Source organism: Apus apus, chromosome 17 (genome assembly GCF_020740795.1).
Source record: "Apus apus isolate bApuApu2 chromosome 17, bApuApu2.pri.cur, whole genome shotgun sequence".
In the NCBI taxonomy this organism is placed as follows: domain Eukaryota; kingdom Metazoa; phylum Chordata; class Aves; order Apodiformes; family Apodidae; genus Apus; species Apus apus.
The window spans coordinates 169,575-183,570 of record NC_067298.1 but is presented as its reverse complement, the minus strand read 5'-3'; the positions used below and the strand labels follow the sequence as shown (position 1 = coordinate 183,570).

Genomic DNA, 13,996 nt, shown 5'->3' with positions numbered 1-13,996 from the left:
CTGATCCTGACCTCGACCCATATATTGACTTCCCAGGTTGACCTCAGGTTTGCCTTGTCTCCACAAATGTGGATGGTGATCTGGGCTCTCTGCTGGATCTGGTTGCATTCCCTGGGTTTGTCCTGCTTGCCCCATGCCAGGGCGGTGGGATGGGCATTGCCCGTGCCCTGGTGGTGGTGGTGTCTCTCCTGGTGCTTGTCCCTTAGGGCACAGCCAGCCCCTACTGCTCCCCTGTGAGCTCCTTGACCTAGGTCAGTACATGTGTGCTGGTGGCTACAGAGAGCAGGAAGGTGCTATCAGGGTGGCAGAGCTGGAGTGCAGAGCCCTGATGCTGAGGCAGCTGTGGAGCTGCACCATGGGAGGTTGACTGGTGCTGGAGCATGGCTGAGCTGGGAGAGTTCCCAGAGTGGAGTTTGGAACAGTGGCTGGCAGTGTGGGGGCAGGTCAAACTGCTAGTGGGGACACCATTGGGCAAGGACCAGCTATTACTGTTCTTTTGAGGGATACCTCCAAGGTCAGGCAAAACAATACAAGAATAGATAGTAATTTTTCAGGATAAGCAAGCTGAAAAAAGGAACTACTGCAAATCCTGCAGCCTGATTTCAGTAACAATATAATACAGCCTTCTTTTGTCTTTGTGGTGTAACCTCTGTCACCAGACATTCAGTCCCTTCCCCCTCACCTCAGGAAGAACAGTGCTCCAATAATGGCCCTAGTAACGTGCTTTAGTAATGAAACACTTTCATGCTTTCTTTCCAGGTCCAGGATAGACTTATGAATGTATTTTCTAAGTGACGGGAGATATCTTGGACTTGAAAATGAAAATGCCAAAGTAATGGTGGTGTTAATAGGAATAAGAAAGAAGAATGTAAGAGACAGTGTGTCTTTCATGAGAGTAAGACAGGAAAATAAAAGCAGAGAAGCTTTTCACACCAGATCTTCTTTGTGTGGGAAATAAAACTATGAATCACTGTCCATTTTTCCTGACAGTATTAGATGATGTTGCAAAAAGAAAATTCAGCTGTGATTATGACTTTTTTATTTGTCCAGTCAGAAGCTATCATATGAGCCTACACAGCCCCTATGGTTTCTGTGCCATGGCTGGGCTGCTCTTTGCCACATCATGGGTGCTGGGCTGCAGGACCTGAGGGAAGACAGCAGCTTCTCGACTGCAGCTGGGAGGAACAGGTGGAAACTGGGAGAGAGGCAGAGAAACAGAAGGATGAGCACATCAAAGGCCCTGCCTGGGGTGTGACAGGACTTTTGCAGAGGTTAGGAGGCTCCTGGTGGACAGGTGAAGGGCTCGAGGGCTTTGGTGTTTTCCTGGACCCAGAACCCTGACTGCAGTTCAAACGGGGACATCTGGAGGTAAATGCGTGGTTACACAACTGATACTACCTAAAGGGCTTTAGTTTCTGTTGCCTTAACTGGTGGGTCAGGCGCCACGAGCACGGAAGGGTGGACCCCACCTTACGGAGGAGGGTAGAAGCCCCATGTTCAATTATTTACTAACTTCAGAGGATACGTCTGAAGTGTTCAATAGATTGAACTTCTTGTCATTATAATAATATTTTAACAACCTTCTTCCTACATTATTAGTTTTATAGAGCTCACCCAAACTGATCTTTTTTATGCTTTGTCAGCTGCTTTCTTTAATCCTACTTTAAAGTCCTTCTCAATTCCCAATTCCTTCTCAATTCTAGAACTACTTGTGTAACAAGGCACTTGTTAAGTGTTCCCACACTTGGGAACTCAGACGGAGGTTCTGAGCAGGCACGCAGCTGTGCAGGTCTCTGGCTGCAGCGAATGCCTGAGCCTGGCACTGGTAGTAGAGGGAGCCTGTGGCACTGTGTGTGCGGTGTGAGCGAGTAAATGATCTCCTCGGCAGGTGGTTAAACTGACAGAGGAGGTTGAAAGACTTAGAATCATCAGAGAATGTGAGAGCGAAATAGATTGGTGGAGTCACACCCTGAGGCAAGGGCAGAAGGAAGAGGTGCTAGAAGAAGTTACGGATCCCCTCCCCTCCTGTCCTCAGACAGAAGGAGAGAACGTTAGGGACATGGAGGAATGGAGGGAGGTCCATCCTCGGAGAGGCAAGAAAAAACCCTCCCAACTCCCTCCACCCTCCGAATTGCCCCTGAAGAATACGTATGAGGCCTTGGAACTTCAGGAACAGGAAAATGAAGCTGGAGTGACAGATTTGTCTAGTGAACCGCCTAGGACTTGTCGCTCAGCTCCACGACTTAGGACTTCTTCAACTAAGAAGGAAAGGAGGGTAATTGTGATGGGAGACTCCCTTCTGAGGGGAACAGAAGGGCCCATCTGTCGAGCAGACCCATCCCACAGGGAGGTCTGCTGCCTCCCTGGGGCTCGCATTAGAGATGTTAAAAGGAAACTCTCTAGTATGGTAAATCCATCTGATTACTACCCACTGCTGATTTTTCAGGTTGGCAGTGACGAAATTATTACAAGAAATGTAAGGGCAATGAAGAGAGACTTCAGGGCCCTGGGACGGCTGGTTAGGGGGTCTGGAGCGCAAGTCGTGTTTGCCTCCATACCTCCTGTAAGAATGGGTGGAGAGATAAACAGGAAGAGTTTACTTATCAATGAATGGCTACGAGACTGGTGCCAAAGGCAGGGCTTTGGTTTTTTTGACCATGGGCTGCTCTACGAGACACCTGGCCTGATGGTGGCAGGTGGGATGCACCTGTCCCAGAGGGGGAAAAGGCTTTTGGGGCAGGACTTAGCAGGGCTCATTGAGAGAGCTTTAAACTAGATGTGAAGGGGGAAGGGGAGAAAACTGGGTCTGTTAGGGACAAGCCCAAGAGAAACATACCAGGGCCCGAAGGAGGGTGGTCTAAGGAGGATTTGGTCCCACCAGTGTGCTCTACTTGCTTCCTGAAATGCCTGTACACCAATGCACGCAGCATGGGGAATAAACAGGAGGAGTTAGAGGTCTGTGTGCGGTCTAAGGGTTATGATCTGGTAGCAATAACAGAGACATGGTGGGACAGCTCACACGACTGTAACGTGGCCATGGATGGCTATGTGCTTTTTAGGAAAGATCGGTCGGTGAAGCGAGGTGGTGGAGTTGCTCTTTATGTGAGAGAGCAGCTAGAATGTATCGAGTTTTGTGCAGGGGCTGATGAGGGGCAAGTTGAAAGTCTGTGGGTAAGAATTCAAGGGCAGGGTGGTATGGGTGATACAGTTGTGGGGGTCTACTACAGACCTCCTGGTCAAGATGAGGAAGTTGATGAGGCTTTCTACAGGCAGCTGAAAGCAGCCTCACAACTACAGTCCTTGGTCCTCATGGGAGATTTTAACTACCCCGATATCTGCTGGAAGACTTACACAGCCAGCCTTTCACAGTCTAGGAGGTTCCTCCAGTGCACTGATGACAACTTCTTAATGCAAATGGTGGATAAGCCGACTAGAAGAGGAGCGCGGCTGGATCTTGTGCTCACCAACAAGGAGGGCCTTGTTGAAGCAGTGGTGGTCAATGGCAGCCTTGGCTGCAGTGACCACGAGATGGTGGAGTTCAGGATCCTGTGTGGGAGGAACAGAATACCCAGCAGGACCAGAACCCTGGACTTCCACAGAGCAAACTTCGGCCTCCTCAATCAATTGTTAAGGGAAGTCCCATGGGACAGAGTGCTAGAAGGTAAAGGGGCTGAAGATAGCTGGTCAACATTCAAGGACCACTTCTTGCAAGCACAGGATCAGTGTGTCCCAATGGGTAGAAAATCTAGTAAGGGAGCTAGAAGACCTGCATGGTTAAAAAAGGAACTGCTGGGCAAACTCAAATGGAAAAGGAAAATCATTAGATCATGGAAGGAGGGGCTGGTTACTTGGGAGGAATATAGGACTGTTGTCAGAGAATGTAGGGAGGCAACTAGGAAAGCTAAGGCCTCCTTGGAACTTAACCTTGCAAGTCGGGTTAAGGACAATAGAAAGGGCTTTTTCAAATACATAGCCAACAAAACTAATACCAGAGGCAATATAGGCCCACTGCTGAATGAGGTGGGTGCCCTGGTGACAGAGGATATAAAGAAGGCAGAGGTGCTGAATGCCTTCTTTGCCTCTGTCTTTACTCCTGCAGGCTTTCCCCATGAGCCCCAGTTTCATATAGCCCCAGCAGAAGTCAAGATAAAGGAGGAGTTTGCCCAGGTAGATGAGGATTGGGTTAGGGTTCAGTTGAGTAATCTGGACATCCATAAATCGATGGGTCCGGATGAAATGCATCCAAGGGTGCTGAGGGAGCTGGCGGAGGTCATTGCTAGTCCACTCTCCATCATCTTCGGTAAGTCATGGGTAACAGGAGAAGTGCCTGAGGACTGGAGGATAGCAAATGTCACTCCAGTCTACAAGAAGGGCAAGAAAGAGGACCCGGGTAACTATAGACCGGTCAGCCTCACCTCCATCCCTGGAAAGGTGATGGAACAACTTGTCCTTGGCACTATCTCTAGACATATCAAGGAGATGGGGGTCATCAAGAGCAGTCAACATGGTTTTACCAAGGGTAAATCATGTTTGACTAACCTCATAGCCTTCTATGAGGAAATTACTAGGTGGATAGATGATGGTAGAGCGGTAGATGTGGTCTATCTTGATTTCAGTCAAGCATTTGACACCGTCTCCCACAGCATCCTTGTAGATAAGTTGATCAAGTATGGGTTTGATGATCAGGCAGTGAGGTGGATCAAGAACTGGTTGATGGGAAGGAGTCAGAGAGTTGTAGTCAATGGGGCAGAATCTGGTTGGAGGTGTGTGACCAGTGGAGTCCCTCAGGGGTCGGTACTGGGACTGGTGTTGTTCAACATCTTCATCAACGACCTGGATGAGGGTACAGAATGTACCCTCAGCAAGTTTGCTGATGACACCAAGCTGGGAGGAGTGGCTGACACACCAGAAGGCTGTGCTGCCATTCAGAGAGACTTAGACAGGCTGCAGACTTGGGCGGGGAAAAACCTGATGAAGTTTAACAAGGGCAGGTGTAGAGTTTTGCATTTGGGGAAGAAAAATGTCATGCACCAGTAGAGGTTGGGGGCTGACCTGCTGGAGAGCAGTGTAGGTGAAAGGGATCTGGGGGTCCTGGTAGACAGGAGGATGACCATGAGCCAGCAGTGTGCCCTTGTGGCTAAGAAGGCCAATGGCATCCTGGGGTGCATTAGAAAGGGTGTGGTTAGTCGGTCAAGAGAGGTTCTCCTCCCCCTCTATTCTGCATTGGTGAGGCCGCATCTGGAGTATTGTGTCCAGTTCTGGGCCCCTCAGTTCAAGAAGGACAGGGAACTGCTTGAAAGAGTCCAGCGCAGAGCCACAAAGATGATGAAGGGAGTGGAACATCTCCCTTATGAGGAAAGGCTGAGGGAGCTGGGTCTCTTTAGTTTGGAGAAAAGGAGACTGAGGGGTGACCTCATCAATGTTTACAAATACGTAAAGGGTGAGTGTCAAGAAGATGGAGTTAAGCTTTTTTCAGTGATGACCAGTGATAGGACAAGGAGTAATGGATACAAATTGGAGCATAGGAGGTTTAAGGTGAATATGAGAAAAAAAATTTTTACTGTGAGAGTGACAGAGCACTGGAACAGGCTGCCCAGAGAGGTTGTGGAGTCTCCTTCTCTGGAGACATTCAAAACCCGCCTGGACGCCTTCCTGTGTGATGTACTCTAGGTGACCCTGCTCTGGCGGGGGGTTTGGACTAGATGATCTTTCGAGGTCCCTTCCAACCCCTATGATTCTATGATTCTATGACTTGTATCCACCTAGAGTACAACATGGGGATGGACAACAGCCACTGTGAACTCATCAGGAACAAATGCTGACAAACCAGTCTGATGTCCTGGTATGGCACAATTTTTAGGCACAAGTGAAAAGTAGGGGGTGTCATATATGTTTGCTTTAGGAAGGTTTTTAACGCTTGCTGTCCTGACCCTCTCTGAAAAAGGTAAGACCCCATGGTAAGTGCCAAGCTGGTGAGACAATTGTTCCTCAAGTCCTAAGTTATCAGTGGTTGTCAAAAGGGAAGGAAGGACAGATTGAAGGGATTTTTGCAGGGGCTCATTCTGATGTCAGATTATTTTAATGACTTCAGATAACAGCCTGGATGATTAACACACGAGTGCCTTATTAAACCTGCAAATTACTCTGTGAAGGACAGCAAAGAGAGGAGAATTCAGCATTGGACTGACAAATGGGAGAAATAGTCTGAAACCTATGAGGGAAAATTGAACAGGTACAACTTGGAGCATTACCTTTAAGAACAGTGACAGATACAAATACAATTGAAGGAACAAATAGCTGGGTGCAGGTTAAAAAAAAAAAATTAAAAAAAAAAAAAAAAGAGCCAAGGGTATGATGGAGACACTTAGAACCAGCAATGGAAAAGGCAAACACCATCCTGGAGCATGTGTGCTAGGAATGTAGCCTCCAAGACAAGCCAGAGTAATATGTCTAGCTAGGGACACTGTACTTAAAAAAAAGGCAGATCAACAGAAAAAAATCAAAGAAGTTCAGCCAGGATGCTGGAAGGCACAGAAAACATGAATAAAGACTGGAAGAATCAAGTTGATATAGTCTGTGGAAGAGAACACAGAGTGACAGAGCACTGGAACAGGCTGCCCGGAGAGGTTGTGGAGTCTCCTTCACTGGAGACATTCAAAACCCACCTGGACGCCTTCCTGTGTGATGTACTCTAGGTGACCCTGCTCTGGCGGGGGGGTTGGACTAGATGATCTTTCGAGATCCCTTCCAACCCCTATGATTCTGTGAGGAAGGGAAGGGAACATCACAGTCATTGAGTGCCTAAGAGATCACATTAAAGGCAGCCATGGGCACAGCAAACAGGACAGGATAGAAAGGATTTCAGCTGAGACAAAACCGCTTAAGTTAGGCTTTCAGATAATGTTAGGATAGAAGCATGCCAGAATAGATTGCTGGGGGATGGCACAATCTCCATCACTGGAGGTCTTTAAGAACAGGTTTCACAAACATCTGTCAGGGTAGGTATTGTTGGTCCTTCCAGATTTGCAGTAGAGGGAGTAAGGATAAAAAGTAGGATTTTGCCTAATTGTAAGCAAAGCACATGCAGGTGGCACAAAACAGAGGTAGAGCCAGCTGGCAGGTTCTGCTGGCGCTTTGCCAGTAGACACTCATTTTCTGTATCACAGCCTTTGAGATGCCAGCTTTGGGCCTGCACTCCTGGTTACGGCAGAAGAGAAAGCTTAAGCAAGAGAGGGAAGATAAAGGAAAGTTGTACAACTAGTGGGGGGCAAGTTTTTGGTGTCAGGACCTGGACTGCACCTTCCTCCCCAGAGGTTTAACTTGCAGCCAGTTGCTGGTAAGAGCAAGGACTTTAATAAGTATCAGGTGGCTTTTAGGGCACTTTGAAAAAGAGCTAGAAGAAACCAGGGGGAATAGTGGGGAAATCACTCTTCACTCCTTCCTTTGTGAGCTGTTTTTAGCCAAAGTTTTAATTTTGATTCCCATCTATGCTGTTTTACAGCTGTTTTGCTGCTTTGCCTAGCCATGCTCTGGGCCATGAACCAGACCCTGACCTGGGGACTTGACTGGCATCGGGCAGGTGAAGATACAGGGTTGGGATCCTTCTCTGTGCTAAGCAGTGAGGTGTCCTTTATGGGAATATGGGATGAGAGGATGAGGACACACCTTCACTTGGACAAGTGTTCTTGAGCTGCTGCACTTCATGGGGTCTGTGGCTTTTGTTACAGGCTCTTCTAGGCATTGGCACTGATGGTTACCACCCATGGTGCCCACACAAACCACATTCAGGAAGGACTGTTCTTGTGAAAGGCTCTGAGGGTGAATGCTTCCTGCTTCTCACTAACCAAAGCAGTGGAGGGGACAAGGGGTATGCAGCTTTGAAAGAGTGAGCAATGTCCCCAGAGAGAGCAGAGGGTGGGATGGCACAGGGTAGCAGTCTAAGGTCCAACCCAGCAAATAGGTTATTGGGATTTTGGCTTGAGTGTGTGATAAGGTGATGGTGTTGCCCAAAGCAAAGCTGCAATCCTGACAGGTCAGGACCAGGTCTACCTTCTTCCACTTCCTGACTGAGGTGAGCTCTGCATAGTGAGAGAGATTCACTGGAGAACAGGGTTTAGGCAGAAGGCTGGGATCCCTCGCTGCTCCAGGAACTACTTCCTGGGTCTCAGCCCTTTTCCCCAGCCCTACGTACAGCTGAGTAGGGAAACCAGAATCTAGGGTGGGAGAAGATGCTCTTCCAATCTCAAAGTGCAAGAAGAAAGAAAACTCTTATCCTTAACGCAAGATCAGAAATAAGTAAAACTGAACTGGGGAAGAAAGAAGAAAAAATGAAGGCCAGAAGAAGCTCCTGCCCCAACCTTTTTCCAGCACTGCATTTGCACCTGCATGAAGGGTAATGGTTGGCAGTGCATGTTCAGGATTATAGATGTTTACTCTGTCACGACCTTAATGAGAAGAATGGAGAAGGCTAGGACATGGAGGAACAGGAAAAGAGTATGCACGCTGCCTATCTAGCACTTGGGTTCCAGCTCTTTCATCAGCAGATTTAAATTAATAAAGGAGGTCAGTAGTATTTGTTACACTGATGAGGGAATAAGGACTCCTGTGGGTGAAGGGACTTGCTCGCAAGTCACGCAGCCCATGCCCCTGGGGGACTCATTTCACTGGTCTAGCTCCTGCCCCATGTGCAGCTAAGGCTGTAAATTTGCTGGAGTTAGAGGAAGGATCAGATACAATGCACTGACATGCACAGCAGTGTCTGAGGGAGGAAAGAAAATGTGGAGGATACTGGTGGTGGGAGAAAGGGGTTGATTCCCTGGGTATCAAGGAAAGCACTGGAGGAAGTTATGCTCTATGGTGGCCAGGAAAGTGGTCTTGGGGAAGACGTCAGAAGTTTGTAAGCAGCTGCTTGCATGGGAGGAAAAGTCATGGGTGAAGATGAGAGAAAAAGTGCTTAGACCAACTCAAGGGGCCTCCCAGGCACGAAAATGGGGGACAGAGAGCAGATCAAGGGGCTGCCGGGGCTAACGGCTGGGGCACACGATGGCGGCGGGGCCCCCGCACGGCGCGGGGCTCCGGAGAGAAGCCGTGGCCCGGAGGGGCTGCGGGCGAAGGAAAGGGGTGATGCCTGCCGCGCCTGAGGAGGCAGGCGCGGATCGGGGCTGCTGGCAGCAGGCTGGGGACGAAGACGGCCGGGCCGGGGAGGGCAGGGGCTCGGCGGGAGCTCCCCCTCCCCGCTGGGGCAGCGCCCGCTGCCGTCCCGTCGCAGCGGCTGCCGCAGGGCCCGGCCACCCCGCCTGGGAGGGGTTAAGCGGCGGCCCCAGCCTGGGGGCGGACGGGGCGGCAGCGGCGGCTGCTGCTGCTATACGGCGGCGGGGCTCTAGGTGTCCTGTCTGGGAGGGTCCCTGCTGCATTGCAGCCGCCGCGCTGCTCCCGCTCCGCGCACACAATGGCGACTCCCAGCCCCAGCAGCGGCTCCGGCGCGGGTGGCGGGAGCGGGCCGGGCGCGGGCGGCCCGCAGGCGCACGCCGCCGCCGGCAGCATGCAGGGTAAGCAGCCCCGAGCTAGGCCGCGGCCCGGCCGCAGCTTCCGGGCGGGTGGCGCGCCCCGCTCCAGGCCTAGGCGGGCCGGGCTGGGCCCCGGGAGCGCGATGCCTGCCGCGGATTTCGTCCCGCCGGGGCCGAGCGCGGACCCACGAGCTGGAGGACAGGGGAGAGGGGAGGGTGGAGGCGCTGGTCGCCCCCCGCCCTGGCGGGCGGCGGCTCTCAGGACTCGGCCGGGGCGCAGCCGTTCCCGCTGATCGGAGCGGCGCGGTCCCGGGTGCCGACGGGGTGGGCTCGGCCTGTCCGGGGCCTCGTTCCGGGCCTGCTCCTCTGCTACCTGCGGCTGCCGCCTCCCGCCGCGCCCGGCCCCGCTCGGCGGCCCTACAGCGTCCGGCCGGCTCGCCAGGAGGGAGGGCTGCCGTGCCCCAGCCCGGGGTCGCCGAGAGGCGTGGAGCCCTGTTCTCGGCGGGAGCTGCGCTGCCCCAGGGCGGCCAGAGGGAGCTGAGGGGCGGGACAAAGGCCGGCGGGCCGCGGCTCCGGCTGCCTGCAGCCGGGGAGGATTTCGCGGCCTCTTCGGGATGGACCATGCAGGCCGCGGGCAGCAGCACTCGGGGACCCAGCCCAGCCCGGGCGGGAGCGGCCAGTCCCCTCGCCGGACACCCGCGGGGTGGGTGGAGTGGCCGAGCAGGTGCTGCCGAACCGGTTCGCAACGGGAAGGTTCTGCCCATGGTTCGGGCAGTTCGCCCGCGCTGGCCGTCCCCAGTGCGCGCTGTGTCCTGACCCTCCTGTGTGCTTGTCTCAAAGCAGATGATTAAGTAAAAACAATGTGGCGGTGAACTGCTGGTTCAGTTTTGGTTTGTTCTGATGGAAATTTACAGTTGTAGTAGGGTCGTGTTGCTAGGGTTCCTGCCTGCACTTGTTGATGGTCAAGCACTCTTGCAAAAACGGTGGATATTTTATTTTTGGGAAAAGCCATGGCAAATAGCTTTGGAGTTTTTCCTTTAAAGTTAGGCCACTGAAAGATACTCTGCTTGAGCAGCATTTTTGGCTTCATTAGGGTGAGATGACAGAGAGCTGTTGTTTTTCTCTCTTTGCCCCTTTTTCTTTTATTTAATACAGGGATGTTAATCCTAAAGAAGCTGTTTTCCCTGTTCTGGGAACTCTTTTTTTAGTAGAAGATGGAAAGGTTGCATTCTGTGAGATGGAGCTGCGAGCACACTTAACAAATAGTGTTTGTTAGAGTTGTTTGCTACAGTCTGTGTTCTGTCTTGCTAGTACAGACTGCACTGTGACTGAGAGGCACCTTTTCAGGCAGAGAACGGATGCAAATAAAGAATTTGGTGTACTTGGAATAAAATTCTGAAATTATTTTTTTTTGCAGCTTCCCCCGGGAGAAGCTCTTGTGCTCCCTAGATGGAGTGGGTACCTTTTGGGCCTTGGAAAGTTGTTATTATTCATGCTTACAACACCTATCAAAAACTAAAATCCCCTAATTTGTAAATTAAGTGCATGGATTAAAAACTTGACTGAGATATGCTGAAGCGGTTGTGATAAAACAAGAAGCAGCCCTGTTGCAGTGCAGTTACACCTCTCCATGTTGCCCCTTGTACTTCCACCTGACCCATGTTTTTAATATTTATTAATTGTTCCTCTGAATCCTGTCTGTCTTCAGGGCTGAGCGTTGTGCACCCTCAAGAACCTGTGATGCCCTGTAAGCTTGTGGTGTAGTATCTGCATCCTTTCTGCAGGTGGAAGAAGGGCAGTTGTTTCTGTTGTAGTTGGTTTTAAGTGGCCATTTAGATATGAATACAGGACTGCAGGGCCAATTTGATATGCAAGTGCTAGTGGTGAAATCTGATGCTGGGGTATTGTTGTGTGTTTGTTTTGGTTCTTTTTTAAGGTGTCTTGGGAGAGCTGTGTGTAGGATCCTGGATGGGATCTGGAGGAGCAGGTGAGAGGTGACTGTGGCAGTGGTGGAGCCAGCAAGGCACCCTGTCCCAGGACAACAGCCCTCTGCTGGGGTCACTCGGCCAGTGGGCGACCACCTGTGCAAGGCTGAGGGAGTCTGTGGGTGGGATAGGAAGGCTCTGGATGTGTCTGTAGCCTGCTGGGCCAGATCCGTCTGCTCTTGGAGGTGCACCGTGGCCTTGCCCCAGGTACATGTCCCATTGGCGCAGCCTCCCTGATGTCACCACAGCAAGCTGAGCTGTTGCATAGCAAACCCACCAAAAAGTGGCAAGTTTTCTGCAGTTTGCATGCACAGCGTTTGCTTGAGGTGGGGTTAGGCGAGCACTGGCACAAGGGAGGTGCAGGAATGCATTGCTGGGTGGGGAGAAAAGTAGGTAGGACTGCGTCAGCATTGATTTAATTGGCTTAAATGGTGTGGTGAGGTGGAGCAGGGAAGTCATTAAGCTGGAAACAAGTAATGAGAGTTGAAAAAAAAAAAGTTTTGCTCAGTTAATTATCAGCCAGATACAGTCTCTGACCTGACATCTGCAACTGCTGCTGTGAGGGAAGTGACAGCAGCCAGAGAGGGTGGGTTGGCTTTTACGGCTTTGGCCCACACTAGGGGCTTTGGCGGTGTTCTTCTGGGCAGCAGTCCATTGCTTTTGGAAAGTCTTCCCAGAGAGCATGTGCTTGGGCAGGCTTGTCTGAAGTGAGAGCCTCTCACAAGGGGTTTCTGTTTTGGTAACGAGAGCTGGTGGTTTCGTAAGGGGTATCTTAGGGAGTTTGTAAGGGGTTATGGGTAGGGAGAAGGTTGGGGGATTGTGATGCAGAAGAGAAGTCTTTGTGGAAACTGAGGCCCCCTCTTGTTGTCTGGGTGTCTGGAGCTGGGACAGCAGATACAGAAGGTCTCTACAGACCACCCTGTTTTGTTTTTCATTTGATATCCTAAAGTGTTTCTGCACAAATGCCTTTCCAGGTGACAATATTGAGATGAAGGAACACGTAGCTGTCCTCACTCTGGGCTTAATGTGCAGCCGTGGCACTCAAGCCTTGTGATCAAGCAAGGGGTTGCTTCAGGTCTTCTCACCCTGCTTTGCACATTGCTTGTGTTTTCTCTGGGCTAATGGTGTCAGCTGTTAATGCTCACAAACCTGGGAGCTTCATTTCTTCCCAGAGGGTCCCCCATTGGCCAGTGCGGTTGATGGTGCAATATTCAAGGCACAGTTGACAACTCAAAGGAGAGCTGGAATTCTAAGTATTGAAAGTAGACCTTATTTAATAATTTTTGAAATGGTAGCTTTTGTTTATTACATGCAAACTTAAGTCTGGATGTTGATGACTGCTAGTGTGAAGAATTGTCCTTCATAGTTATGTGTATATTAAAAGTCCAGGAGCAGTCCTGTATAGTGTCCTGGATGTTCTGAGGAGAAAACAGAAATTCTGTGCAAAGTTTGTCAGTGATTTAAGGAAAAACAATACCCAAGCAATTGGAGCAATTTGGCCTTTCTGTCATTGCCAGAATTAGTAACAGACTTCACTGCTGGCATTATGTAGAAAATTATCATTTGCGGAATTGTGCTGTGAAGTCTAGAAATGTAATTAGTACCAAGGCATAGGAAGAATTTTGATTGTAATTTTACCTGTGGAGTCACTTGGCCTACCTGCAGTGCCAAGTGGGAGCTGGAACCACTTCTAACTAGCTGTTACAGATTCAGCTCCTGTATTTGGCTTTTGGAAAGACTTGGAGGTAGCTAGGGCTTCTCAAAGTACTTCCTGCTTGGTATGCTCTGGTGTCTTTCAAAAGCAAAACATACTTACTGGGTATATCTTTTCAGAATGTACATGATGGATCAAATGTGTTGGGTGGGAGTTCCTGACCCTCTCAGGTGTAATTTGGGACTCTTGGTTCCCTTCACATGTGTGGTCCTGTCTGTAATTCCATTGGAGCCTTTGCTCTCTCAGCTCCACTCCAGCCATAACCTTTTTTTTTTTTTTTTTTAGCAACAATCAGAGAATATTTTGTTAGTGAGTCCTCTGTGGATTTGAGGTAAAGAGCCTGGGCAGGGAGGTTGCCAAGGGGTATCTGTGTGAGTGCATGAAGAGACTAACCACAGTCCCTCTCTTGCCCTCAGATGCTGTTCAAGACATCAGTGATGTATTGGAGTTGGGAGATGGATTTCTGCCCATGTATGAGGAAGCTCTGCCCTCTATCTTTCTCTGTGTGGCAGAAGAGAGCTTCTGGAAGGCTTTTTGAGGGGTCAAGAATTGTTCATGTTTGCCAGGTGACAGAGTTGGTGAGCACTGCGATGGACTTTGTCAGTCCCAGTGGTCAGATTAACTTAGTGTGTCTATGTCTTTGGGATAATCATAATTACCTCAGGTAGTGCTGTCAAAAGCAGGATGTTACTTGAAACCATTTATGGGCATCACTGTGACTGTTAGGAACCTTGGTACCAGAATTTGGTAACTGGTACCGTGACTCTCTGTATCCTCGTCCTCTTTGTGTT

At 50.3% G+C, this 13,996-nt stretch overlaps 1 protein-coding gene across 1 annotated transcript in view; it reads left to right on the top strand.

The window, feature by feature from the left end:
- Positions 1-9,320: 9,320 nt before the first annotated feature.
- MAP2K4 (mitogen-activated protein kinase kinase 4) overlaps positions 9,321-13,996 on the top strand; it is a 106,354-nt gene continuing 101,678 nt past the window's right edge. Inside the window, exon 1 of the mRNA XM_051635117.1 lies at positions 9,321-9,548. Within this exon, the coding sequence (XP_051491077.1) occupies positions 9,449-9,548 (100 nt within the window). The 5' untranslated portion in view covers positions 9,321-9,448. The remainder of the gene's footprint in view (positions 9,549-13,996) is intronic.